Source organism: Oncorhynchus kisutch, linkage group LG4 (assembly GCF_002021735.2).
Source record: "Oncorhynchus kisutch isolate 150728-3 linkage group LG4, Okis_V2, whole genome shotgun sequence".
Classification (NCBI taxonomy): Eukaryota; Metazoa; Chordata; class Actinopteri; order Salmoniformes; family Salmonidae; genus Oncorhynchus; species Oncorhynchus kisutch.
In genome coordinates this window covers 24,908,201-24,936,126 of record NC_034177.2, presented here as the reverse complement: position 1 = coordinate 24,936,126, position 27,926 = coordinate 24,908,201, and the positions used below count along the sequence as shown (strand labels likewise).

The 27,926-nt window shown below is 42.1% G+C and overlaps 1 protein-coding gene across 1 annotated transcript; it reads left to right on the top strand.

Moving 5' to 3' along the window:
- On the top strand, positions 1-27,926 carry LOC109888642 (potassium voltage-gated channel subfamily G member 4-like). Its single transcript, XM_020479801.2, has 3 exons — positions 1-520; positions 5,683-6,591; positions 26,467-27,926. Exons 2-3 carry the CDS (start codon positions 5,842-5,844, stop codon positions 27,334-27,336), a joined length of 1,620 nt encoding a protein of 539 aa, XP_020335390.1. The 5' UTR covers positions 1-520; positions 5,683-5,841; the 3' UTR covers positions 27,337-27,926.

Below are 27,926 nucleotides of genomic sequence, written 5' to 3'. Positions count from 1 at the left end.
TCCATAGTTTGTCAGTCGAACAAAACTACTGTATCTAATAACGCAACAATACGTTGGGATAGCTTACATACTTTCTTTTTTGCTGGGGCTGTGTGGCACAAGAGGGCATCGAATATTTCCCGTGGTATTACCGTAGCAATTCGCCGAAAAGGGAAAGGCAATATTTGTTAGTCAAAGTTAGACTTTGTTAGGTGACTTGGTAAGGGAAAGTCACTTACGTTACTCACGATGCTCACCTAGCCTACTCTTCGCAAACTTGAGGTACCCTAACCTACCCGTAACACAGCTGTGCATTGCGCGCGCACTCCACAGCCTCTGCAGTACGGATCTGTAACGGGACACTCAGCTCGAATCATTTTCTCTCTTCGTATTTTGAAGAGTTTTTAATCGAGTTTATAGGTTGTGACACTGTACAACATGTGGCAGCTGATATATTTCGGTGAGACTTGTGTGACTGATATTGAATGATCAGACGGACTGACAACTAGAGAGGTGATCAGCTGCTCTCTTCACTAATATGGTACGTGACAAGTTTCTGTAGTCTTCATTCTTATTATTCAACGTTCACTATCGAATAATGTAGGCCTATATTCGTCATGATCATTGCGCTTATATTGAAGTTTAATGTCAACTACCAATCTGATCATAATATTTAGAAAATATTGATATTATTGTGATAGAATAGCAAGTAGCCTAGATTCGATATAAAGCCTAGATTTGATCAATTGGAATAACCAAAACAGCTATTAGAGCTGTTCCTAGCAGCAACTATATATCTGAATGAATAGTTAAAGCAGTCTCCACTGTTTAGAATTGAGTACCATATTGTACAGTGATGGTCAATGCTTTAGTGGGACGTTGAAGACAACAAGACAAGGAATGATTAAGCACATAGCCTAACGGTATGCTTTATAACAAAACATTAAAGGTTATTATGTGTTCCATAAAATACTCATAAAGGTAGTCTATAATAGCCTAGTATTGCCTTCCTGTGATTAGTTTTGACATAAACTCCTTTCCTTTTTAAAGAAGACTTTTATACAAAATGACCCATAGTGGTATGTGTGTGTTCGTGTGTGTGTGTGTGTGTGTGTGTGTGTGTGTGTGTGTGTGTGTGTGTGTGTGTGTGTGTGTGTGTGTGTGTGTGTGTGTGTGTGTGTGTGTGTGTGTGTGTGTGTGTGTGTGTGTGTGTGTGTGTGTGTGTGTGTGTGAGAGTGAATGAGTGTCACAAAGGCTACATGATTCTTCTACATGAAGCTGTTTCATTAAATGCCAGGCAAAGGGTTTGTAGTGGACCAACAGCGGATGGCAACTTCATTGCGTTTACAGATGTAGGATCCTAATCTGGTCACCCTGCTGCAGGATTATTTTCCTGTTGTAGCAAACAAGCTCAAATTAAGATCCCACATCTGTATCTCATGTCTGTCACTAGTGAGAGCAGTGGAGGGAATGTTCCTGCTGATGTCACTGTGCCGCTAAAACACTTCCTTCAATTAACTTTCCACTAGGCAAAGCAACCAACACTCTGACAGGGATACTGTATTACCAGTGATTCTATTAATAAATGGTTTATAATTCTTTCTTCCCCCACCACGATCTAAATGAAACACATTGACAGCAGTGATTTATTAAGGGCTCGATTCAATCCGTAACGCAGAAGTTCAGCGCAATAGCACGATTCATATTTGCTCTAGCGTTAGTGGAGACTGCATTCATGATAAACGCTGCATATATCAGCTCAAACAGAACTTACCTTTTTGCGATGTGGATGAATCGAGCACTGAATCCCCTATGTAAAACTAGAGGATGTACATTAAGTAGCCCACCCCTGATTTGGACTATTATCCACAGACTATTATTCACGTCCCTAATGTTCTCTAAGGAATTGGCTAATAGCCTTAACCCACATGGTAAGGATCGGACCCTTTTTTTTTAAATTTTTGCCTAAAATGACATACCCAAATCTAATTGCCTGTAGCTCAGGACCTGAAGCAAGGAAATTCAGATTATTGAAACCATTTGAAAGGAAACACTTTGAAGTTGTGAAATGTAGAAATGAATGTAGGAGAATATAACACATTAGATATTGTGAAAGAAAATACAAAGGAAAAATAATAATCTTTGAAATGCAAGAGAAAGGCCATAATGTATTATTCCAGCACAGCCACATTTTATATTTTGGCCACGAGATGGGAGCAGTGTATGTGCAAAGTTTTAGACTGATCCAATGAACCATCACGTTTCTGTTCAAAATGTTGTATCAAGACTGCCCAAATGTGCCTACTTGGTTTATTAATACATTTTCAAGTTCATAACTGTGCACTCTCCTCATGTCACGCCCTGGTCTTAGTATTTTGTGTTTTCTATATTTATTTGGTCAGGCCAGGGTGTGACATGGGTTTATTTTGTGTTGTGTTTATGTATTGGGGTTTTTCATAGGTTTTGGGATTGTGGCTTAGTGGGGTTTTTCTAGCAGAGTCTATGGCTGCCTGAGGCGGTTCTCAATCAGAGTCAGGTGATTCTCGTTGTCTCTGATTGGGAACCATATTTAGGTAGCCCGGGTTTCACTGTGTGTTTGTGGGTGATTGTTCCTGTCTTTGTGTTTGCACCAGATAGGGCTGTTTCGGTTTTCATTATTTCATTTCGTTAGTTTTATAGTTTCTGTATGTATAGGTTTTCCTTCGTTAAAATATATCATGAATCATCATCACGCTGCATTTTGGTCCGATCCTTGTTCTACCTCTTCGTCAGAGGAGGAGATAGAAGAGTGCCGTAACACCTCAAGCAATAGCATGATATTCTTTCACTGTAATAGCTACTGTAAATTGGACAGTACAGTTAGAGTAACAAGAATTTAAGTGTTCTGCCAATATCAGATATGTCTATGTCCTGGGAAATGTTCTTGTTAATTACAACCTCATGCTAATCACACTAGCCCACATAAGCTAAACTGTCCCATGGGGGACCCACTGATCCTGTTTTAAATTGATTGTGTAATTTTATACCCCAATTAATATTTGCAGTGGTTGCGGCGTGAAAAGCACACCACTGTGCAGAAAATATAAAAAGTAGTCAGATCAGTGTCATAAATATCTTGAGAAAAGATCATCCCTGTCCAGGGTTGGAACTGGTTCAGAGAACAGAACCTAAAACCAGAAAGTAAAGAAATTATTTGAAGAACAGAACCCAAACTGAAAATTAAAGTGATCTATACTGTTCCTGTCACGTCGGTATAAAGGAATCGGGAGACAGGAGCATGAATGCGTAATAGGGTTTTTTATTTCCCAAATTACAGCGTGCCGTGTAAAGGCACGGGGACGAAGACCAAACAAATACTTATACCAAACACAGAGTTGAGACCCAAACCACAAAGCGAGGAGTACCTCAAAATAAATACACAATCGCACAATGATTATCACACAGGATGAGACCCGTAATCATCTGCACAATACACGTGGCACAAAAGCCAAAACAACACAGGACAGGTACTCGCACGACCAACGACCATTGGAACAGTAATCGACGGGACAATGGTAACAAAAGACACGCTTATACAATTACTAATCAAATGGGAATAGGGACCAGGTGTGCGTAATGACAGTTCCGGAGGGATCCGTGACAGTTCCGGAACAGAACCGTTATTTTAAAGCATGAGAACCTATTAATAACTTTATTTTACATTCCAGGCATTTTTTTCTAGTCCCAAAAAAATCGCAACAAAGTGCCTATGCAAAGCCCTCACTCTGTCACTAATAAACTTATTCCAGCATTTACCTGCCAGCTGGAAATGTTGCTAGTGGGTGTGGGTGTGTGTGTAGGATACTTGCCCCTCCCCTCCGCAGCATAGGTTACTGTAGCCTACTGACAACATTACAAGCGTAATTCAGAAATTATGGAGATATGTTTAATTAGAGAAGAATCGATTGTCTTTTTCAATGCTAAATAACGATACTATGGTTATCACGTTTCACATTGGATTTATTAACTGAAATGAAAGATAAACATCTTGTTAATCTACCCATCGTGTCCGATTTAAAAAATGCTTCACAGCGGAAGCACAACATATGATTATGTTAGGTCATAGCCAAGTCCAGAAAACACACAGCCATTTTTCCAGCCAAAGATAGGAGTCACAAAAAGCAGAAATATAGATCAAATTAATCACTATCCTTTGATGATCTTCATCAGATGACACTCATAGGACATCATGTTACACAATACATGTATGTTTTGTTCGATAATGTGCATATTTATATGCAAAAATCTCAGTTTACATTGGCGAGTTACGTGCAGTAATGTTTTGATTCCAAAACATCCGGTGATTTTGCAGAAATACTCATTGATAAAAGATACAGAATTAAAGATAGACTTCTCCTTAATGCAACCGCTGTGTCAGATTTTTTTTTTACTTTACAGAAAAAGCATAATCTGAGAGCGGCGCTCAGAACCCAAAACAGCCAGAGGAATATCTGCCATTTTGCAGTCAACCAAGTTAGAAATATTCACTTACCTTTGATGATCTTCATCAGAAGGCACTCCCAGGAATCCCAGTTCGACAATAAATGACTGATTTGTTCCATAAAGTCCATAATTTATGTCCAAATAGCCACTTGTTGTTAGCGTGTTCAGCACAGTAATCCATATTCATGAGGCACAGGCACTTCTTCCAGACAAAAACTCAAAAGGTTCAGTTACAGGCATTTAGAAACATGTCAAACGATGTATGGAATCAATCTTTAGGATGTTTTTAACATAAAACATCAATAATGTTCCAACCAGAGAATTCCTTTGTCTGAAGAAAAGCACTGGAACGAGAGGTAACTCTGTCGGGAGCGCGCGTCATGAGACCAAGGCACTCTGCTAGACCACTGACTCAAAGAGGTCTCATGAGCCACTCCTTTATAGTAGAATCCTCATTCAAGTTTCTAAAGACGTTTGACATCAAGTGGAAGCCGTAGGAAGTGCAACTTTATCCATATCTCAATGTGTATTCAGTAGGCCAAGCTTTGAAAAATGACAAACCTCAGATGTCCCACTTCCTGGTTGGATTTTTCTCAGGTTTTCGCCTGCCATATGAGTTCTGTTATACTCACAGACATCATTCAAACAGTTTTAGAAACTTCAGAGTGTTTTCTATCCAATACTAATAATAATTTGCATATATTAGCATCTGGGACAGAGTAAGAGGCAGTTCACTCTGGGCACGCTATTCATCCAAAAGTGAAAATGCTGCCCCCTATCCCAAAAAGGCTAGCTAACTGGTGAAGTAATTTAATGTTGAGCTAAATGTAAAATCTATACATATATATTTCAGAGGTTTAGAAAGGAACAGAAAGGAACAATATAAACCAGTACTTTGTTTTGGTTCGAACCGGTTCAGAACTTTATTTTGCTGGTCAGAACAGTGGGATGGAATGAAAAAAATAATTGGAAAAAACGATTGAAAAAACAATTGGAAAATGATTTTTGTTCCAGCCCCTCTTTGAAACAGACATGACCAGAGAGCGCCACAAATATCTCAAGCTTAATCCTCAGCTTCACTGATCCTCACATCTGCCTTGCAGAGTCTGTTGTCTGATGTGTCTGTCAGTCTCTGGACTAGAAATGTACGGCAGAGAAGGAGAAGCCTATACCACTGCAGTCTAACTGAGGTTTGATGTTCTTCTTCCCCTCTCCTATCAGTGTCTGCATGACGCCACCTGCCTGGGACCCCCTTGATCTTGCTGCAGAGCCTGAAGGGACACACCTGTCCCCCAGCCCCCCGATGCCCAACTCCCAGAACAGCCACTGAGCTCCCAATGTGACCAGCCCAGCCGGCCACCCACCCACCCGGATGCCGCCATGCCCATCATCAGCAACGCAAACCACGACTTCAGCAACCTCTCGGCCAGCGATGACAGCAGCCTCGACGCCATCTTCACCCAAATCCCAGAGACGGAGTCGGTCAAGGGGGTCTACTATCAGAGGGCCCAGTTCATTAGACGCCCAGAGGACCTGCTGTCAGTTGACCACGGCCTGCTAGCGGTCATCAACGTGGGGGGCAACCAATACACCTTCCCCTGGAGCACACTGGAGCAGTTCCCCCTTACCCGGCTGGGACGGCTCTGTGGTCTCAGCAGCCCAGAGGAGATTGCCGGCGTGTGTGACGACTATGATGAGACGCGGCGGGAGTTCTTCTTTGACCGCAGCCCCTCGGCCTTCCGCGTCATCCTCAACTTCCTGGCGGCAGGGAAGCTGCGTATGCTGAGGGAGATGTGTGTGCTGTCGCTCCACGACGAGCTGCTCTACTGGGGCGTGGAGATGACCTACATGGAGCGCTGCTGTAAGAGGAAGATGTACACGCGCATCGAGGAAATGAATGAGCACGAGAGGCAGGAGAAGGAGCAGAGGCAGAGGCACGCCCTGCTGCGCCCCCCAGTTGAGGAGACTCGCTATCGCAAGTTCATGAACCAGCTGAGGGATATGGTGGAGAACCCCCAGTCTGGATTGCCAGGGAAGATCTTTGCCTGCCTGTCGGTGGTGATGGTGGCTGTGACCGTAATAAGCCTGTGCATCAGCACCATGCCGGACCTCAGGGAGGAGGAAGACAGAGTGAGTGAGGCCAACCCCTGCTACCCCCAGCCAATGATATATATATATATACACTAGATTTCTGACAGGAAGCACTGATTTGAAGCCACCGCACCTGCATCTTGGCAGTCCCCCACCATTGTAAAAAAATGCATACTTTTAAATCATATTATGAAAAAATATAAATGTTACGGTCGCCACTACAACAACAAAAATACTTATATACATTTAATTTTGGCCTTGAAACATTTAATTGAAATACTGTAGAATTACATGAATTCCTGTGGAGGAATGCTTCTCCTGGGGAGTGCCAATATGGCCAACCGGTGGCTTCAAAGCCTCTCATTGGCCAATACATAGCATCAGCAATGGGTACATAGCATCAGGGTTTATATACTGTATATAACTTCCACCAACACATAAACAATGACCACTGCAGTGCCATCAGGCTGTAGCTTTATAAATATCCACCAAGATAACTCGCATTTGTCACCCTTCCTGGAGAGAGAGAGTATGTGTGTGTGTGTGTGTGTGTGTGTGTGTGTGTGTGTGTGTGTGTGTGTGTGTGTGTGTGTGTGTGTGTGTGTGTGTGTGTGTGTGTGTGTGTGTGTGTGTGTGTGTGTGTGTGTGTGTGTCTATATGTGTGTCTGTGCGTGCATGCCTGCATGTGCGTGTCATTTTCCTAACGTTTGGTGATTAAGGAAGCTTAAAGCTACAGTGATTTATCCTCACAGCAGATATATTCTTAGCGACTGAGTGAGTGATCATGAACCACGATGATCAATATGCTGGCCACAGCACAAACGGCATAAACAAGCTCAGAAATTACTTCCCACTTTATTATCCTGCACCCAATGTCAGCGTGCATGCACGTGTGTGTGTGCGTGTGTGTGTATGTGTAGTTGTACTTGTGTGCATGCGTGTGTGCAGTATTTGTATACTTGTTGTTGTGTTTGTGTGTGTTCTAACTGATTAACTTTCTGCACTTCTCAGTTGGGTGCATACAGTATAATACAGCTAAATTGGTCTTTCAGACACTGACCACCAAAAGTTGAATGCATGACACGCTCTCTTTCACACACACACATTAACATACGCTCTGTTGCCTCAGGTACATTGTCTGTGCCTGTGGAGGTGTTCCCTAACTTAGTGTGCTCTCCCATCTGTGTCTGCTCATAGCAGCAGGAAATATTGAAGGCATCCCAGCCAGACCTCCCCGATGTCAGTAAACACTAGGGGAGAGAGGGAGAGTGCGCCAACTTTGTGTGTGTTTGTGTGCGTGTGTTTGCTCTCCCATCTGTGTCTGCTCATAGCAGCAGGGAATATATACAACCAGACCTTTCCAATGTCAGTAAACACTAGGGGATAATGAACAGGGCCCAACCAGACCTTTCCAATGTCAGTAAACACTAGGGGATAATGAACAGGGCCCAACCAGACCTTTCCAATGTCAGTAAACACTGGGGGATAATGAACTGGGCACAGCCAGACCTTCCCTGCTGCTATGAGCAGACACAGCCAGTCCTCTCCAATGTCAGTAAACACCGGGGGATAATGAACAGAGCCCAGCCAGACCTCCCTAATGTCAGTACACATTGGGGGATAATGAACTGGGCCCAACCAGACCTCTCCAATGTCAGTAACCACTGGGAGATAATGAACTGGGCCCAGCCAGACTTCTCCAATGTCAGTAAACACTGGGAGATAATGAACTGTGCACAGCCAGACCTCCCTAATGTCAGTTAACACTGGGAGATAATGAACTGGGCCCAGCCAGACTTCCACAATGTCAGAGAACACACATAGCTAACAGCACCGCAACCACAGCGTTGCAGTGGGTGCACAGGGGCCCATTTCCATAGACACTGGAGCTCTATGGGAAAAACAATCACATTCTCACGGCAGGAATCACGCTCACAATCATATCATAGCAGGGGCCCCGGTATTGGAAACAGAGAGGGAGAGTGTGTCAACTTTGTGTGTGTGTGTGTGTTTTTTTTTGCCTGTGCGTGCTAACTTGTGTGCGTGCGTGTGTGGTGTGTGTGTCCGTTCATGCCTGAGTGTGGTCGTTTTTTTTGTTTGTCTATCTGGTAAAAGATCCACAGTCTCAGTTATATTTAAAATGGAGAGTGGCTAGAGAAGGTGCAGCAAGCTGGGTCTTGGAGGAGCTGCAGGCCTGTCATATTTCATTCACACAGTAAGGCTGTTAGTCACTGTTTCTAGCTGGCATGGTGGCATGGGTCACACTCCCCTATCTGCTCATTCATCTCTGCTCTGTGTGTATGTGAGCATGCTAGTGAGGGTAGTGTGTTAATCAGAGAGTGAGAGTGAGGTAGATTGAAGGAGAAAGAGAGAGAGATTCACCTTTCAGCAGGACAATAACCTTAAACACAAGGCCAAACACTGGAGTTGCTTACCAAGACGACACTGAATGTTTTTGAGTGGCCTGTGGTACTAACAGTTTAGAATTAAATTGGCTTGAAAATCTATGGCAAGTCTTGAAAATGAATATCTAGCAATGATCAACAACCAACTTGATGGAGCTTGAAGAATTTGAAGAAATTCTTAAAGAGCTTGAAGAAATATTGTACAGTCCAGGTGGACACAGCTCTTAGAGACATAAAGATAAAGACTCACAGCTGTAAGCGGTGATTCTGACATGTATTGACTCCGGAGTGTGAATACGTATGTAAATGAGGTATTTCTGTATTTAATTTTCAATACTTTTGCTAAAATTTCTAAAACCATGTTTTAACTTTGTCATTATGGTGTAGTGTGTAGATGGGTGAGAATTTTTTTTTTAATCAATTTTGAATTCAGTTTGTAACAACAAGCTGTGGAATACTGTAAGTCAAGGGGTATGAATACTTTCTGAATGCACTGTATATGTACAGGAATATATGTATAGGAACTGCAGTATACTGTATGTGCAGGAGATATAAGTACAGAAGCTATATGTGCAGTAACTATAGTGCCTTCAGAAAGTATTCATACCCCTTTTTTATTCCACATTTTGTTGTGTTACAGCGTGAATTCAGAATGGATTCAATCTTTTTTTCCCCCACCCATCTACATACAATACCCCATAATGACACCTCTGAGTCAACACTTTGTAGAAGCACCTTTGGCGGTGAGTCTTTTTGGGTAAGTCTCTAAGAACTTTGCTCAACTGGATTGTATTAAAAAAAATCTATATTATTTTCACCTTTATTTAACCAGGTATGCCAGTTGAGAAAAAGGTCTCATTTACAACTGCGACCTGGCCAAGATAAAGCAAAGCAGTGCGACAAAAACAACAACACTGAGTTACACATAGACAAATGTACAGTCAATAACACAATACAAAAGAAAAATAGAAAAATCTATGTACAGTGTTTGCAAATGTAGAAGAGTAGGGAGGTAGGCAATAAATAGGCCATAGAGGAGAAATAATTACAATTTAGCATTAATACTGGAGTGATACATGTGCAGATGATGATGTGCAAGTGGAGAGACAGGGGTGCAAGAGGGTAGGTAATAGTATGGGGATGAGGTAGTTGGGTGTGCTATTTACAGATTGGCTGTGGACAGGGTCAGTGATCGGTCAGCTGCTCTGACAGCTGATGCTTAAAGTTAGAGAGGGAGATATGAGACTCCACTTTTTCAGTATAGTAGTTGCCCCTTATTCTTTTAAAAAATCCTTTAAGCTCTGTCAAGTTGATTTTCGATCATTGCTAAACAGCTATTTTCAAGACTCGCCATAGATTTTCAAGCAGATTAAGTCAAAACTGTAACTAAGCCACTCAAGAGCATTCAATGTCACCTTGGTAAGCAACTCCAGTGTATATTTGACCTTGTGTTTTAGGTTATTGTCTGTTGGAAAGCAGGCTGGACCAGGTTTTCCTCTAGGTTTTTTCCTGTGCTTATAGCTGTATTTAATTTATTTTTATCCTAAAACACTCCCAGTGTCTGCCGATGGCAAGCATACCCATAACATGATGCAGCCACCACCATGCTTGAAAATATGAAGACTGGTACTAAGTGATGTGTTGTGTTTGCCCCAAACATAAAGCTTTCTATTCAGTTGTAAATGAGAACTTGTTCTCAACTAGCCTACCTGGTTAAATAAAGGTGAAATAAAAAAATAAAAAGGACAAAGTTAATTTCTTTGCTACATTTTTTGTTTTACTTTACTGACTTATTGAAGACAGGATATGTGTAAATAAACATTTTTATTTTGTACAAGCTTCCTTCTTTTCACTCTGTCATTTAGGTTAATATTGTGGAGTAACAACAATGTTGTTGATCCATCCTCAGTTTTCTCTTATCACAGCCATTATTCTCTGTAACTGTTTTAAAGTCACCATTTGCAGTATTGCTTAAGGCCCTGATTCCATTTTTATACACCTTTCTCTTTTCTCTCTATGCGTATTCTGACCTTGAACTTAAGCTTGAGAATAGCATGCTATTCACCCGCTATTCGTTCGAGGTGGAGATCTAAGAGTTGAAGGTGTGGCGGAGGTGTGTCAACAGATAAGCTCTATTCTGACCTAGCGTCCCACCTGGCCAACATCCAGTGAAATTGCAGAGCGCCAAATTAAAAAACAGAAATACTCAATATAAAATTTCAGAAAACATACATGTTTTTTTAATCGGTTTAAAGATTAACTTCTTGTTAATCCAACAGCTATGTCAGATTTCAAAAAGGCTTTACGGCGAAAGCATACCATGTGATTATCTGAGAACAGCGCCCAGCAGACAAATCATTACAAACAGTAACCTGCCAAGTATAGGAGTTACACAAGTCAGAAATAGTGATAAAATGAATCACTTACCTTTGATGATCTTCATATGGTTGCACTCACAAGACTCCCATTTACTCAATAAATGTTAATTTTGTTCGATAAAGTCAATGTTTATATCCAAAAACCTCAGTTTTGTTAGCGCATTTTGTTCAGTAATCCACAGGCTCAAACGCAGTTACAACAGGCAGACGAAAAATCTAAATAGTATCCGTAAAGTTCGTAGAAACATGTCAACGATGTTGAAAATCAATCCTCAGGTTGTTTTTAGTCATAATAATGAATAATATTTCAACCGGACAATAACGTTGTCAATATAAAAGGTAAACAAGAAAGGCGCGCCTTCGGTCTCACGCATGAAAAAGCTCTGGGACACTGTAGTGTCCACTCATTCAGAGAGGTCTTACTCCCTCATTTTTCAGAATACAAGCCTGAAACAATTTCTATAGACTGTTGACATCTAGTGGAAGCCATAGGAAGTGCAATTTGAGTCCTAAGTCAATGGATACTGTAATGGCATTCAATAGAAAACTACAAACATGAAAGAATCCTACATCCTGGATGGATTTTTCTCAGGTTTTCGCCTTCCAAATCAGTTCTGTTATACTCACAGAGTTTTGGAAACTTTAGAGTGTTTTCTGTCCAAATCTACCAATTATATGCATATCCTAGATCTGGGCCTGAGTAACAGGCAGTTTACTTTGGGCACGCTTTTCATTCGGAAGTGAAAATAGTGCCCCCTACCCTAGTGAAGTTTTAACTAGTTAATTCCTTAATAATTTCCCCACCTTTACGTGCAAGGAAACCACGAATAAGGTTAAGCAAGTCTGCCGGTTCCAAGTGGAAAAAGCATTTTTCTTTTTCCCGATAGAAATAACAGCATTCTCCATCCATTAATAAATGGATGAGATATATTTATAAGAGCTAGGTAAATGAGTAATCCTTTTGGAGATTGGGATTGTAAATACACATAGCAATTGTTTTAGATTTTCTTTTCCTTATGATCCCTGGAGAAGAATGTGAAACGAGCCAAACTGAAAATATCATATCAACATGACATGTATTGCTGCCCTTTTCCATAGGGAAATAGGATACATATAGCTGTGCCATTATTCCGGATTTTAATTGTGTGCCCTCATCATTTGCGTGGATGAAATTTGGACACCGAGGACTGAACCTGCCGAGGACTGAACCTGCCGAGGACTGAACCTGCCGAGGACTGAACCTGCCGAGGACTGAACCTGCCAAGGACTGAACCTGCCGAGTTGATGTATGCACTTTAGAATGTTTTAATTATAGCCAATGCCCAGGCTTTTCTCTGTTTTGTTTTACAATTTGTATCATGTTAAATATGAGCCACTATCGGGAGCCTTCGTGAGTAATACCCACATACATTTAGAACTGTCACTTTAGTGTTATTTTTCTTAAATTTGTAGCTTACATTTAGCATCTTTCCATTCCATTCCGTTTACCTTTCTTTCCTCTGTCACGCCATGTAAGTTGTTCCTGAGGGTCGTTAGCATTAGTGGATCTTATTAGGCTAATATTGTGAATTAATTAGGGACACGTACCCTATTTGAATCGTTATAGAACTCAGACCACACTTAGCAGGTTAAATAAACCTGGAGCCTGGCGTGTGGTTCATGACAACTGGACTGTTGTTGTCATACAGTTCAAGGGTTAGTGAGAATTAGGGTAGATTTACAGGAATATTGAACACTTTTTTTCCACCTTCCAATATTGAATTCATCGAACTTGAAGATGACAACTTTCAGGATGAATCAAAAACCACAGTCAGTTTATATACCCCAGCGTCAAAAGTTTGGGGTCACTTAGAAATGTTTTTTGTTCGTTAAAATAACATAAAATTGATCAAAAATACTGTGTAGACATTGTTAATGTCGCAAATTACTATTGTAGCTGTAAATTGAATATTTTTTATGGAATATCTACATAGGCGTACAGAGGCCCAATACCAGCAACCATCACTCCTGTGACTTCCAGTCATTGCACTATCGCAATTTATCATTGCCGCTCAAAACGACCTCTAACTGCACATTTTTACTCCTGAACTTGTTTAGGCTTGCCATGTCAGAGGGGTTGAATACATATTGACTCAAGACATTTCAGCTTTTACAATTCTAAAAACAAAATTCCACTTTGACATTATGGGGTATTGTGTGTAGATCAGTGACACACAATCTCAATTTAATAAATGTTTAATTCAGGCTGTAACACAACAAAATGTGAAAAAAGTAAAGGGGTGTGAATACTTTCTGAAGGCACTGTATATGTGTGGCCGATATGAAATGGCTAGCTAGTTAGTGGTGGTGCACGCTAATAGTGTTTCAGTCGGTGACTCGCTCGCTCTGAGACCTAGAAGTAGTTGTTCCCCTTGCTCTGCAAGGGCAGTGGCTTTTGTGGAGCGATGGGTAACGATGCTTCGAGGGTGGCTGTTGTCTGTGTGCAGAGGGTCCCTGGTTCGGGGCGAGGAGAGGGACGGAAGCTATGCTGTTACATATGTACAGGAACTATATGTACATTAACTATATGTTCAGGAACTATATGTACAGTAACTACATGGTCAGGAACTATATGTACATTAACTATATGTTCAGGAACTATATGTACAGTAACTACATGTACATGAAGTATTTGCACAGTAACTATATGCGCAGTAACTACACGTGCAGGAACTATATGTACAGTAACTATATGTACATTAACTATATGTACAGTAAATGGTTTGGAGGCATACAATTCAGAATAGCTTTTTGCTGTTAGTAAATCACTACAGTTTCTCTTAGAGAGTATGTTCCAACATGTCATTTCATTTAGCTCTGTTGGAACCTCAGGCAATATAGTAAGACTAAGGAAAAGGCGAGAAATCCCTGATGTAGTTATGAAATACAAATGCGTAGTGTATAAACTTAGCGAGAGTAAAGAGAGTAAGAGTGTGGCTGTGTAAACCCTGAGCTAGGCCACAGCAGATAAATAAAAAAGCTCAACCCTAACAACACCCACAGGGCAAGAGTTCTTTACCATACTCTGACCTCCACAACAAAAATGTTGATTCACTCCCACACTGTCAGATTATTATTATTATTATTTTGAATGATCATAACAAGCTATTTACATCTTCTTTCCTATGTCAGACAGCTATTGGCCTTTTCTCAAACACGTTGTTTATTCTGTCAGTAGATGGTGTTTTCAGACATTGCAGAAGGAAAACATTTATTTTTGCAACACAGCGTGTATACAGTACAATATTTCTCTCTGATTCATGTCTTCTAACTGTGCTGCCCTGCGGCGCCAAGAAAAGTTTTTCAAATATGCTCCTCGTTAAATTCAGAGACTCAGACTGGGGGAGTAATTGAATGGTGGTTTTATGTTCTTATTAGATTTTTTTGCAGTATATTTGAGTGGATTCTATGTGCTGTTTAATAGCCTCCCTCTCAGGGCAGCATTGCTCCCAGAGCATTAATCAGGAGGCCAGTGTAAACCAGCCCTGCATCTCTCCCTTCCTGCAGAGCTGATGTTAAAGACTGTCTCTACTCAGAAACAGCCTACTATCACCTGCATTACAGCACTCTCACAGTCACCATCTGATTAAGTTATAGACTTGAGTGTGAGAGACAGGGATGGTGTTATAACCAATTTATTAAGTGTTAGGAGCTATTTTCATGATCAGACAGGGTGGTGTTATAACCCATTTATTAAGTGTTTGGAGCTATTTTCATGATCAGACAGGGGTGGGGTTATAACCCATTTATTAAGTGTTTGGAGCTATTTTCATGATCAGACAGGGTGGTGTTATAACCCATTTATTAAGTGTTTGGAGCTATTTTCATGATCAGACAGGGTGGTGTTATAACCCATTTATTAAGTGTTTGGAGCTATTTTCATGATCAGACAGGGTGGTGTTATAACCCATTTATTAAGTGTTTGGAGCTATTTTCATGATCAGACAGGGTGGGGTTATAACCCATTTATTAAGTGTTTGGAGCTATTTTCATGATCAGACAGGGTGGGGTTATAACCCATTTATTAAGCGTTAGGAGCTTTTTACACGCTCAGACAGGGTGGTGTTAGGGTACTAGCCCAGCAGAGACTGGTTATATAGAAACATAGAAGAGTGATACGTACAGTAGATGTGGTTAGTAATCTAGGAAGAGACATGAGAGTGTGTTCACCTGCTCTCATCTACTCTTTCCTGTTCTCTCCTACTCTCTCATTCCTCCAGTGAATATCCACTGTTCATGGTGGATATTCACACTTCCTGAAGAAAATGATAGAAATGTTTTTTCCATCCTCCTCCACAACCATCTTTGCTCTGTCCCAGTGATGGAGCTAGCCAATACCAGTTGGCTGGCAGATTCTCACACTTGACCAGTGAAGAAGACTCATTGAGAGAAACCAGAAGGGTCAGGTTATTTATAGAGTTGGAGACCGTAGGACTTTGGTTTAGGACTACATGTTGTAGCCCTTATCTTAACTTTCCTAAACTGAGCTATGTTTCTGTTTTGCTTCAGTCATTTGATTTCTACATATAAAACTCTTCAGCCCCATGTCTTTCTGGTGATTCATCTAAACGTAGGGATCCCATACACATGGCGGGTGATGGACAGGTGATAACAAGCCCATATATTACTTTTGTGAGTGTGTGTGTGTGTGTGTGTGTGTGCGCATGTGTGTGTCCTATATATTTACTTGAGTTTGCTGTGGTTTTTCAGGACAGTCAGCAAACTTTGAACGGCAGTCCCTATGCATTATTTGTGTCCGGTTTCGACCTGTGCTTTTGAAGCGCTTATGCTCGTTTCTTTGTCCACATCCCATTCTCTAATTTTTCATTCTCCAAACGTAGACATACTCACTGAAACAAACAGTATCATTAATCAACAGCCTCATTTCACATGTAACAACATCAGTGAATTAAAGATGTTTTATGTTTTCTAAATTTGTATCGCTCTTTGTGCTTTCCTCTATATCAAATGTGGTATAAACAAGTCTCCATCTTAACTTTCTGTGCCGGGCTGGGATGTGGAAGTCAAGCAGACTAGACTGGTGGATTGGGCTGCTGAGACAGGATAAAGTAAACATATCTGTGGCTGACCCAATATACCTCGCTTCTACAGAGGTGTTTATGAGTCTCTCTTATGAGTCACACGCACACACACACACACACACACACACACACACACACACCACACACACACACACACACCACACCACACCACACACACACACACCACACCACACCACATCACACATACATACACACCGAGGCACTCAGGCCTGCTCAGTGTCTGCATGTCTGGGCTTAAGAGCTGAGATGGAGATGGAACAGGGGATTTCGCTCTCTAAAGAGCTGTGACATGTCATAGAGGCGTGGAGGAATGAGGTACTGTGGAGAGAGACAGAGCTGAAGTTGTGGGATGACTTATTTCTATAAGGAAGGACTATAATGGATATTACTGCCTATCTGGTTATACACTCAGTGTGATAATGTGCTGTATGGTTGTCAAGTTGCGTTTAGATAACGCATAAAAGCAGTATGAGTTTACTTTAATCTGTTAATATACAGCACATCACATATTTCTGCAGACAAGCTGTCATACACAGATGGACACTACAGTAGAATTAATAGTGGATGTACTGTGGTTTGAAGGCTTCCCTGGTCATGTGGACGCCCAAGCCCGGCCCAGCCAGGTGTTGTTCCTCTGTGTTCAGTGAGACCTGTCGGGGAGACTGTGAGAGAGTTGTTCCCCATGTGTCTCCCTCTCTCCCCCGGACCATAGTCAACAGCACTCAGGAAGCCCCCTACAATGCTGCTGTCCCCAGCTAACCAGAGCAGCACATCAGAATCCCATTCTGCCGGGAGCTAGACCGCAACCAAGTGCTTCATCTCTCTGCGAGCAGAAGCCCCAATGCCCCAGTGGGGACAGAGAGTATGCACGAGTATGTGTAAGTGTGTGTCTGTGTGCGTGTGTTGAAGAAAAAAATCTATGTGCCTGTTGAACCTATGAGTGTTTGTTTTTTGTGTTAAAAGACATAACTCCCTTCTAGAAATGTGTTTCTATTTAAGGTACATAAAAAAAGAGAACAGATGGTTCAGTCAGATAAGGCGCCTGCTACTGCTGCTGCTACTGCTGTTGCTACTGCTGTTGCTACTGCTGCATGCCATGGCATTAATAGAGAGTTATGATGTGTGACGGGACCACATGCTTTCCATGTCACCTCATCTTTATCCATCCACTCATCCCACTTCTCACCCTGAGCGCACCATTTTTCTCCTCCATTAAGACACAAAGGACTGTTAATGGGAAAGCTGTTCTCTCCTGTGCCCAACCAGAGATATTGAGATAAATGCCTGTTAGGCTGGGTTACTATAAGCTCCGCTCCAGGTTAACACCACCCATATGTAGCTGGCACCTCAAAGTCTACACTACAGTGTCAGGAAAGTAGAGGCATTAGTGTGTTTGTCTGCCTCATCTAGTGTACCCTGCGTCAAGACTGGATTATAAAGATTAAAGATTTGGGACTGTTTGTGTGTGTGTGTGTGTGTGTGTGTGTGTGTGTGTGTGTGTGTGTGTGTGTGTGTGTGTGTGTGTGTGTGTGTGTGTGTGTGTGTGTGTGTGTGTGTGTGTGTGTGTGTGTGTGTGTGTGTGTGTGTGTATCTCTCAGTGTGTGAGTTATGTTTGAATCTGAGTCTAAGCACAAGTGAGTTAGTGGTCATGTAACAGTTTGGCGTCTGGCTGTAGTTTTCCCTGGGTGTTATGCTACCCCAGGAAGTGAACAGACGAGTGGGGACATGATGAGACATTTTGGCATCCAAACCCCCGCTCCCCTTTGTGCTTCAGAGCTTGAAAAGTGAGCACAAGGTCACAGTGAAATATGTGTCCATTGGTGCACAGTATGATGAAGGTCCTGTTGAAGGTAAACATGATGGATGAACTGAATATAGTTTTGAGCTGAATCTTTCTGGTTTTCTCCCTCTCCTCTCAAAAATGTGTCCTTTGCTGTGTTGGAGGCCCAGAGGCAGAAGAGTGGGGTAGTTATAGAGATGATCCAGCATGATGATGAGCCTGGCAGCCTGGTAGCTCACTGCTGATATGAGAAGGAATGTAAAGAGAGACAGGGAGAAAGAATGAGAGAGAGATATAGTTAGGCGGGAAAGGAAGAGGTAAAGTTGCAGAGGCAGGAAGATGGAGGCTAGTGAAAGACAGTAGAGGCAAAAGCCAAGTTTATAGACCTTCTTCTATGACAGAGCAGCAGCCCCTGGTTTGTGATCTATCCTCTGTGCTGTCAGTCCTTTTTACTGGCTTCACTTATTTATATTGCAGTCTAACTTCAATAAGAGGAGCTTCCTCTTGTTCCTCAGTGTCTCTCTGCATAGAAATGCACACAGAAATAAATGCACGAACGCACCCGCACACACACACTCGCCCAAACACACACAGCTCTTTGACAATCTATCCACATAATGAACTCACATTCACATACTGTAGGTGTAACAGTATTGCTTCTGTCCCTCTTCTCGCCCCTACCTGGGCTCGAACCAGGGACCCTCTGCACACATCAACAACTGATACCCACGAAGCATCGTTACCCATCGCGCCACAAAAGCCACGGCCCTTGCAGAGAAAGGGGAACAACTACTTCAAGGTCTCAGAGCGTGTGATGTCACCGATTGAAACGCTATTAGCGCGCACCCCGTAAACTAGCTAGCCCTTTTACATCGGTTACATTTGTACGCAGCCATAGACACATACAGTTATAACAGCAAACTAAACAACATTTTGCTCCTGCCCTATATACTGTACATAAACTTGGAATCACTGGTCACTTTAATAATGGAACAATAGCCACTTGAATAATGTTTATATAATGTGTACATACTGGTTTACTCATCTAATATGTATATACTGTATTCTATTCTACTGTATTTTAGTCAATACCACTCCGACATTACTCAATCTAATATTTATATATTTCTTAGTTCCATTATTTTACTTTTAGATTAGTGTGTATTGTTGTGAACTGCTAGATACTACTGCACTATTTGAGCTAGGAACACAAGCATTTCGCTACACCCGGAATAACATCTGCTAAATATGTGTTTGACCAATTCAATTTCATTTGATTTGATGGTAAGGGAGTTCATCCGGATCCATGTCCTTGTTAGAGCTGCAGCACGTCTGAAGTACCTGAAGACAAGTGACAGTGCGAGAGGGACAAAATCACACAATAAATCTGCTACATGGGCAATCACAAGATCAATACCAAAAAAGGAGTTTTCACTCTTACAGTCGTACTTAAGCTTCTCTTTTCCAGGGTAATGAGTCTGTGGGAGTCTTGACTGTGAAAAGAACACTTGACTGTTTTTAGAGCTCTATTGTTATTGCCTCTTATGTGAAGAGTTGGTCCTTCACAGAGAAATGTTCATAGTTTCACACTGCTATACACACTAATCTCAGCACCTAGAACTGAATCAGCTAAGGCATGTACAAGAGACTATAAACACTAGGGGTTTTATTCAATCTGAACTTCAGCGATACAGATTGAATAGAGCCCTAAAGCAGTGCCTTCAGAAAGTATTCTCACCCCTTGACTTTTTCAACATTGTTGTGTTACAAAGTCAATTCAAATGTATTTGATTTTTTTAAATTGTCTACGATCTACACAAAATGTCAAAGTGGAAGATCAATTGTACAATTAAATGAAAAACTAATGGAAAGTAAAACACTAATATATCTTAATAAGATAAGTATTGAACCCCCTGAGTCAATACTGTACATTTTAGAATCACCTTTGGCAGTGATTACAGCTGTGAGTCTTTCTGAGTAAGTCTCTAAAAGCTGTGCACCCCTGGATTGTACGATATTTGCACATTATTCTTTCAAACATTATTCCATCTCTGTCAAGTTAGTTGATTGATCATTGCTAGACAGCCATTTTCAAGTCTTGCCATAGATGTTCAAGCTGTAACTAGGCCACCCAGGAACAATCAATGTCATCTTAGTAAGCAACTCCAGTGTATATTTGTCCTTGTGTTTTAGGTTATTTTCCTGCTGAAAGGTGAATTTGTCTTCCAGCGTGTCACGCCCTGGCCTTAGTTATCTTTGTTTTCTTTATTATTTTGGTTAGGCCAGGGTGTGACATGGGTGATTTATGTGTTTGTCTTGTCTAGGGGTTTTTGTAGATTTATGGGGTTGTGTTCAGTTTAGTTGTCTAGGTAAATCTATGGTTGCCTGGATTGGTTCTCAATCAGAGGCAGGTGTTTATTGTTGTCTCTGATTGGGAACCATATTTAGGCAGCCATATTCTTTGAGTATTTTGTGGGTGATTGTTTCCTGTCTTTGTGTTTACTGCACCAAATAGGGCTGTTTCAGTTTTCTTGTTTTGTAGTTGTGTTCATGTTTGCGGTTTCCTATTAAAACCATGGACACTTACCACGCCGCATATTGGTCCTCCGATCCTTCTCGCCTCTCTTCTTCAGACGAAGAGGAGGAAAACTGTGACAGTGTCTGGAAGTCTTCCTCTAGGATTTTTTCTTTTTATCCTGACTAGGGCAAGGACCATGCTTGAAAATGTGTGGTACTCAGTGATGCCCCAAACATAACGCTTTGTATTCAGGCCAAAAATATATATTTTTTCAGTATTACTTTAGTGCCTTTTTGCAGTATTACTTTAGTGCCTTTTTGCAAGCAGGATGCATATTTTGGAGTATTTTGTTAGTATTGTGGAGTAACTACAATGTTGTTGATCCATCGTCAGTTATCTCCTATCACAGACATGAAACTCGAACTGTTTTAAAATCACCATTGGGTTCATGGTGAAATCCCTGAGGGGTTTCCTTTCTCTCCAGCAACTGAGTTAGAAAGGGTGCCTGTATCTTTGTAGTGACTGGGTGTATTGATACATAAAAATAAAAAAAAGATTAAACTTTTATTTAGGTCAGTTGAAAACATAATTATTTACAATGACAGCCTACATGATCCAAAGTGTAATTAATAACACTAACTGCGACGTGCTCAAAGGGATATTCAATGTCTGCTTTTGCGAACCATTTGCCTACTTTGCAAACCACACAGTCCATGTAACTTATTTTCTGACTGGTTAAGCACATTTTACTCCTGAACTCTTTTAGGCTTGCCATAACAAATGGGTTGAATACTTATTGACCCAAGACATTTCATCTTATTAATTATTTATTAATTTGTAATTTCAAACAAATATAATTCCACTTTTACATTATTGGGTATTGTGTGTAAATCAGTGATACAATCTCAATTTAATCCATTTAAAATAAATTCTGTAATACAACATTTTGGAAAAGGTCAAGCCGTAGACTCTATAGCCATGTAAACAAAGGATTTAATTCATCTTTCTTTTGCTTAACGGGATGCCTCAGGATTTGGCAATGAAGACCTGTAATCCACTTCCTCAGAGTTAACTTGTGGATACCATTTTAATGTCTGCGTGCAGTTTGAAGCTAACTGGCTTTAGTGCAATTGCTAGCTAGCTTTAGCGCAATGACTGGATGTCTATGGTAACTGCTAGCATGCTAGTTGATTCCATAGACTTCTAGTCATTGCGCTAACGCAATTTATCATTGGCACTCAAAACGACCTCTAACTTCCTTCATACTTGATGCAGAGACATACAAATTGTATCCATGAGTTCATCTGACTTTGGGGAAGTAGATAAAGGGCTTCATGACCAATATTACAAAGTATCCCTTCATTAATGGCTTAAAAACATGCATTGTACATGGTCAGAATTCTCTCCCTCTCTCTTACTGTCAGATGTTTCAAAAGTGGTTTTCCTGAATGGCAGCTGATTTGAATTATTCAGCTGTTTAGGTTTTGAACCAAAGCCTTGCAGATGAGTAGACAAATTTCACTCTAGTAATTGGGGTGCCATTGAATGATAACTCCACTGCTATTCTGTTAGAAGCATCTCTGAGAATGTTGCTAACCCTTTCTGAGGGTAGGTAGCTGTTGTACATGGCAGGCATATTATTCAGTTGCAGCTGTTGGTTGTAAAGTATGTTACTCTCATTTACTATTTTCAATTATTCTATTCCATCACTATACCTGTCACATTCCGACTTTGGAATTTCTCAATACTGACCATGATGATGTGTTTTCCAGTCAGAGGCACTTTGGCAGCAGCCGGGTTGAATTGACTGCTGCTGTTGAAATGAAACGTCATTGAGATTTGGTACAGAACGAGTCAGTAAGATAAGGTCAGAGGGAGTGCATTAGCTGTGAGAAATGAACCATTATGCAGATGAGTGGGAGAGTGGCACTCTGCCTTAATGTGCTCAATGTCCCAGAGTGTAAGGCAGATTTACCTCTCAGCTCAGGTCAGCTCTCTAAATGGATAGAGGTAGAGGTCATCAGATCCAGCTGCACCATTGAGAGCATCTTGACTGGCTGCATCACTGTTTGGTATGGCAACTGCTTGGCATCCAACCGCAAGGTGCTACAGAGGGTAATGTATACGGCCCGGTACATCACTGGGGCCGAGCTACTGTACCTGCCTTCCTCTGCTACCAGTGGGTCAGAGGAAGGCCCTAGAAATGGTCAAATACTCCTGCCACCCAGATCATGGACTGTTCTCTTTTCTACCGCATGGCAAGTGGTACCGATGCACCATGACTGGTACAAAAAGTACCCCCCAAGCCATAAGACTGCTAAATAGTTTATCAAATAGCTACAGAGACTATCTGCATTGACCCCCCTTTGCACTAACTATTTTGACTCATCACAAACGCTGTTGCCTCATTTTACCCCTACCTATACGTACATATCTACCTTAATTACCTCATACCCCTGCAAATCGACTTGCTACTGGTACCCTGTGTACTGTATATAGCCAAGTTATCATTACTCATTGTGTATTTATTCTTACTTATGCTTACTTATGGAAGAGACCATAAGTAAGCATTTCACTGTTAGTCTTCACCTGTTGTTAGCTAAACGTGACAAATAAAATGTGATTTGATTTGACATTATAAGGTAGACAAGTCCCAGAAGGTTAAGAAATGAGCAATAGATGGACTGAATAATGGAAAGGAAGAGTAAAGGTTAAAGTTCCATTAGTGAAGAAATATTCCCAGATCCCTGTACTAGAGGAAATATTCCCAGATCCCTGTACTGAAGGAAATATTCCCAGATCCCCATACTAGAGGAAATATTCCCAGATCGCTGTACTGAAGGAAAGATTCCCAGATCACTGTAGTGTAGGAAATATTCCCAGATCCCTGTAGTGTAGGAAATATTCCCAGATCGCTGTAGTGGAGGAAATATTTCCAGATCCCTGTGGTGTAGGAAATATTCCCAGATCCCTGTAGTGTAGGAAATATTCCCAGATCGCTGTAGTGGAGGAAATATTCCCAGATCCCTGTAGTGTAGGAAATATTCCCAGATCCCTGTAGTGTAGTAAATATTCCCAGATCCCTGTAGTGCAGAAAATATTCCCAGATCCCTGTAGTGTAGGAAATATTCCCAGATCCCTGTAGTGTAGAAAATATTCCCAGATCCCTGTAGTGGAGGAAATATTCCCAAATCCCTGTAGTGGGGGAAAGATTCCCAGATCCCTGTAGTGGAGGAAAGATTCCCAGATCCCTGTAGTGGAGGAAAGATTCCCAGATCCCTGTAGTGGAGGAAAGATTCCCAGATCCCTGTAGTGGAGGAAAGATTCCAAGATGCCTGTAGTGGAGGAAAGATTCCCAGATCTCTGTAGTGGAGGAAAGATTCCCAGTTCCCTGTAGTGGAGGAAAGATTCCCTGATCCCTGTAGTGGAGGAAAGATTCCAAGATGCCTGTAGTGGAGGAAAGATTCCCTGATCTCTATAGTGGAGGAAAGATTCCCAGATCCCTGTAGTGTATGAAATATTTGCCAGATCTCTGTAGTGGAGGAAAGGTAAAGTCCTACAGAGAGAAGGACAAATCTCCCCTCCAGTGGCCAGATGCATGATAGCCTGTGAGAGCTGGAGGGACAGTGACTAACCTCTCAACACAGAGGCCAATAACCCTACAGCAGGCCATAGGTTAGAGCAGCCCTGACTCTACCACCACTGCCCTGAAAAGGAAGGCAGGAGACACACACAGGAAGATAACACTGACTTTACACTTGACTTTACACCATTCCAGTCCCTCCTAGTAGGCTTTGGAGCCGGCATGCCTTTTAATTGTATTCTCCATTGGCCCGTAGAAGGGGTACACACACTTGACAGGGGATTAATGGCAAACACACATACAACAGAAACGCATCATGAATTGGAAACATGCAAATATACAATATGACCTATTTAGCTCCGTATCACAACGTGATTGAAATTTAAAGGCAATGTTCCCGTGTTAGCGGAGGCTGCAATTACTGCAAAAGCTGCATATGTCACCTCAATCGGAAATGACCTTTACATTTATATTGCACAATCTGTAACGCTTCAGCATGGGCGACAGGTAGCTTAGTGGTTCGAGAGTTGGGCCAGTAACCGAAAGGGTGCTAGATTGAATCCCCGAGCTGACAAGGTAAAAATTTGTCATTCTGCCCCTGAACAAGGCAGTTAACCCACTGTTCCTAGGCCGTCATTGTAAATAAGAATTTGTTCATATCTGACTTGCCTAGTAAAATAAAGGTGACATGAAAAAGGACAGCAACACAATTAGACCCAACCAAATCATGAGAAAACAAAATAATAATTACTTGACACATTGTAAACAATTTACAAAAAAAACAGAGCAAACTAGAATACTATTTGGCCCTAAACAGAGAGTACACATAGGCAGAATACTTAATTTGATACACATATTTCCCTCAGATTACACAGAGCCACAAAGAATTCGAAAACAAACCCAATTTTGATTAACTCCCATATCTATTGGGTGAAATACCACAGTGTGCCATCACAGCATCAAGATTTGTGACCTGTTGCCACAAGAAAATCGCAACCAGTGAAGAACAAACACCATTGTAAATACAACCCATATTTATGTTTATTTATTTTCCCTAATGTACTTTAAATATTTGCACATAATATGACATTTGAAATGTCTTTTGGAACTTTTGTGAGTGTAATGTTTACTGTAATTTTTTGGGTTTATTTCACTTTTGTTTATTATCTATTAAACTTGCTTTGGCAATGTAAACATATGTTTCCCACTCCAATAAAGCCCCCTTAAATTGAAATTGATTTGAGAGAGAGAAATTAGGGCGAGAGATGTGTGAGAAGAAGAGAAAGTGGGGGAGGGAGTCGATAAATGAGAGGGTGTTTGTGTGAGGGATGAGACAGGGAAAGTGTGTGTGTGCGTGCGTGCGTGCGCCTGCGTCTGTGATCTGCGTAGCTGGCTGGGAATAGTATTTTTACTGGCCTATGAGTGTTTAATTACCTGCCCCTCTCAAGGCAGTTAAATGGAATTCTGGCCTGTTTGTCTTTTGTGTTCGTGTTCAGAGTGTGTCGAATTAATCTTTGATCCTGCCTAATGAGTTGATTGCTTCCCACTTATCTATCAGTGTAGCATGTAGAGTAGGTGTAAGCTGATATATTAATTACTAGATGTTTATCTAACCCACTGATATCTGTCCCTCCCCTTGTGTGTCCTTCTCTCTTTCTTCCACTTGACCACTGTCTACCTACTCCTCTCTCTGTTTTTCTGATTCTCCCTCTCCATCCCCCCTTCCCCCCAAATATTCTCTCTCTCTCTCTCTCTCTCTCTCTCTCTCTCTCTCTCTCTCTCTCTCTCTCTCTCTCTCTCTCTCTCTCTCTCTCTCTCTCTCTCTCTCTCTCTCTCTCTCTCTCTCTCTCTCTCTCTCTCTCTCTCTCTCTCTCTCTCTCTCTCTCTCTCTCTCTCTCTCTCTCTCTCTCTCTCTCTCTCTCTCTCTCTCTCTCTCTCTCTCTCTCTCTCTCTCTCTCTCTCTCTCTCTCTCTCTCTCTCTCTCTCTCTCTCTCTCTCTCTCTCTCTCTCTCTCTCTCTCTCTCTCTCTCTCTCTCTCTCTCTCTCTCTCTCTCTCTCTCTCTCTCTCTCTCTCTCTCTCTCTCTCTCTCTCTCTCTCTCTCTCTCTCTCTCTCTCTCTCTCTCTCTCTCTCTCTCTCTCTCTCTCAGGGTGAGTGTTCTCAGAAGTGTCGCAATATGTTCATTGTGGAGACAGTGTGTGTGGCCTGGTTCTCCCTGGAGTGGATCCTGCGCTTCATCCAGGCTCGCAGCAAGCTGGAATTCATCCGTGGGCCCCTCAACGTCATTGACGCCATGGCCATCTTGCCCTACTACGTGTCCCTGGTGGTGGATGAAGATGACCCGGCCATGGACCATGAGAAGGCCGGAGGGACCAGCTACCTGGACAAGCTAGGCCTGGTGCTGAGGATCCTGAGGGCCCTAAGGATCCTGTATGTGATGAGGCTGGCCCGTCACTCTCTGGGCCTGCAGACCCTGGGCCTAACGGTGAGGAGGAGCACCAGAGAGTTTGGCCTGCTGCTGCTCTTCCTGTGTGTGGCCGTCACCCTCTTCTCCCCGCTGGTCCACCTGGCTGAGAGTGAGCTGACCGGAGTCGAGGACTTCAGCAGTATCCCTGCCTCCTATTGGTGGGCCATCATCTCCATGACGACGGTGGGCTATGGAGACATGGTGCCACGTAGCATCCCGGGCCAGGTGGTGGCGCTGAGCAGCATCCTGAGTGGCATCCTCATCATGGCCTTCCCTGCCACCTCCATCTTCCACATGTTCTCTAAGAGCTACCAGGATCTCAAGCGGGAGCATGACCGCCTGTTTAAGGAGGAGTGTGCAGCGGCAGCGGCCTTAGCGGCAGCCAGCGGGGAGGGCCAGGAGGGGAGCGAGGACTTCCCGCCCCCAGGACTGCGCCACATTTGTCCAGACACGGAGAGCACTCGCTCTCTGGAGTCCCTGTCATTGCTGGAGAATGGTGTTGAGGCTAACCAGCGTAGCCACAGCCCCAGGCTGCCAGCAGGAGCCTTTTAGACAGTCAAACAGACCCCACCTGTCCCGGCCCACATACTGGGGACAGGGAGGCCTCAGCAGGCTCACTCATCATAGACTTAATAGATGATGCAGTAAAATATCCAATCCAAAGTCATTTTTTTCTCTCCATTGCTTTCTTCTCTCTTCGAAAATATTGCGTAGTTCACTCACCACATACTTGTTTTCATTTTAGTTTCAATCTCTGTCTGAGATCAGAAGGTCCAGAAGGACAAATGGAAGCCGTAGCCACCTGTCTACCCTAGACATCTGTACTGAGCTCAAGCGATTTTATTTTTGAGAGGCTTTAAAAGCTGTACTTAAAAGACCTCAGATATCATATTGGATGGTTCTGACTCTCCCGTGCTGGATAAGTCCTCTCTCTTTAGCTGCAACAAATGCAAAGATACACACAGACTACCCTGGATTTGGCTGCTTGAGTGTTTGGAGTCACGGAGATGGAGTTATTTGCCACCACACGCTTCGACAAGCAGTGATCATAGAGCTTTTATAATCTGCTTGAGAAAGAGAAACGTGTGTAGAATTAACTTTGTAAGGCTCTAAATAAAAACACAAGTGATCTCAACTACGCA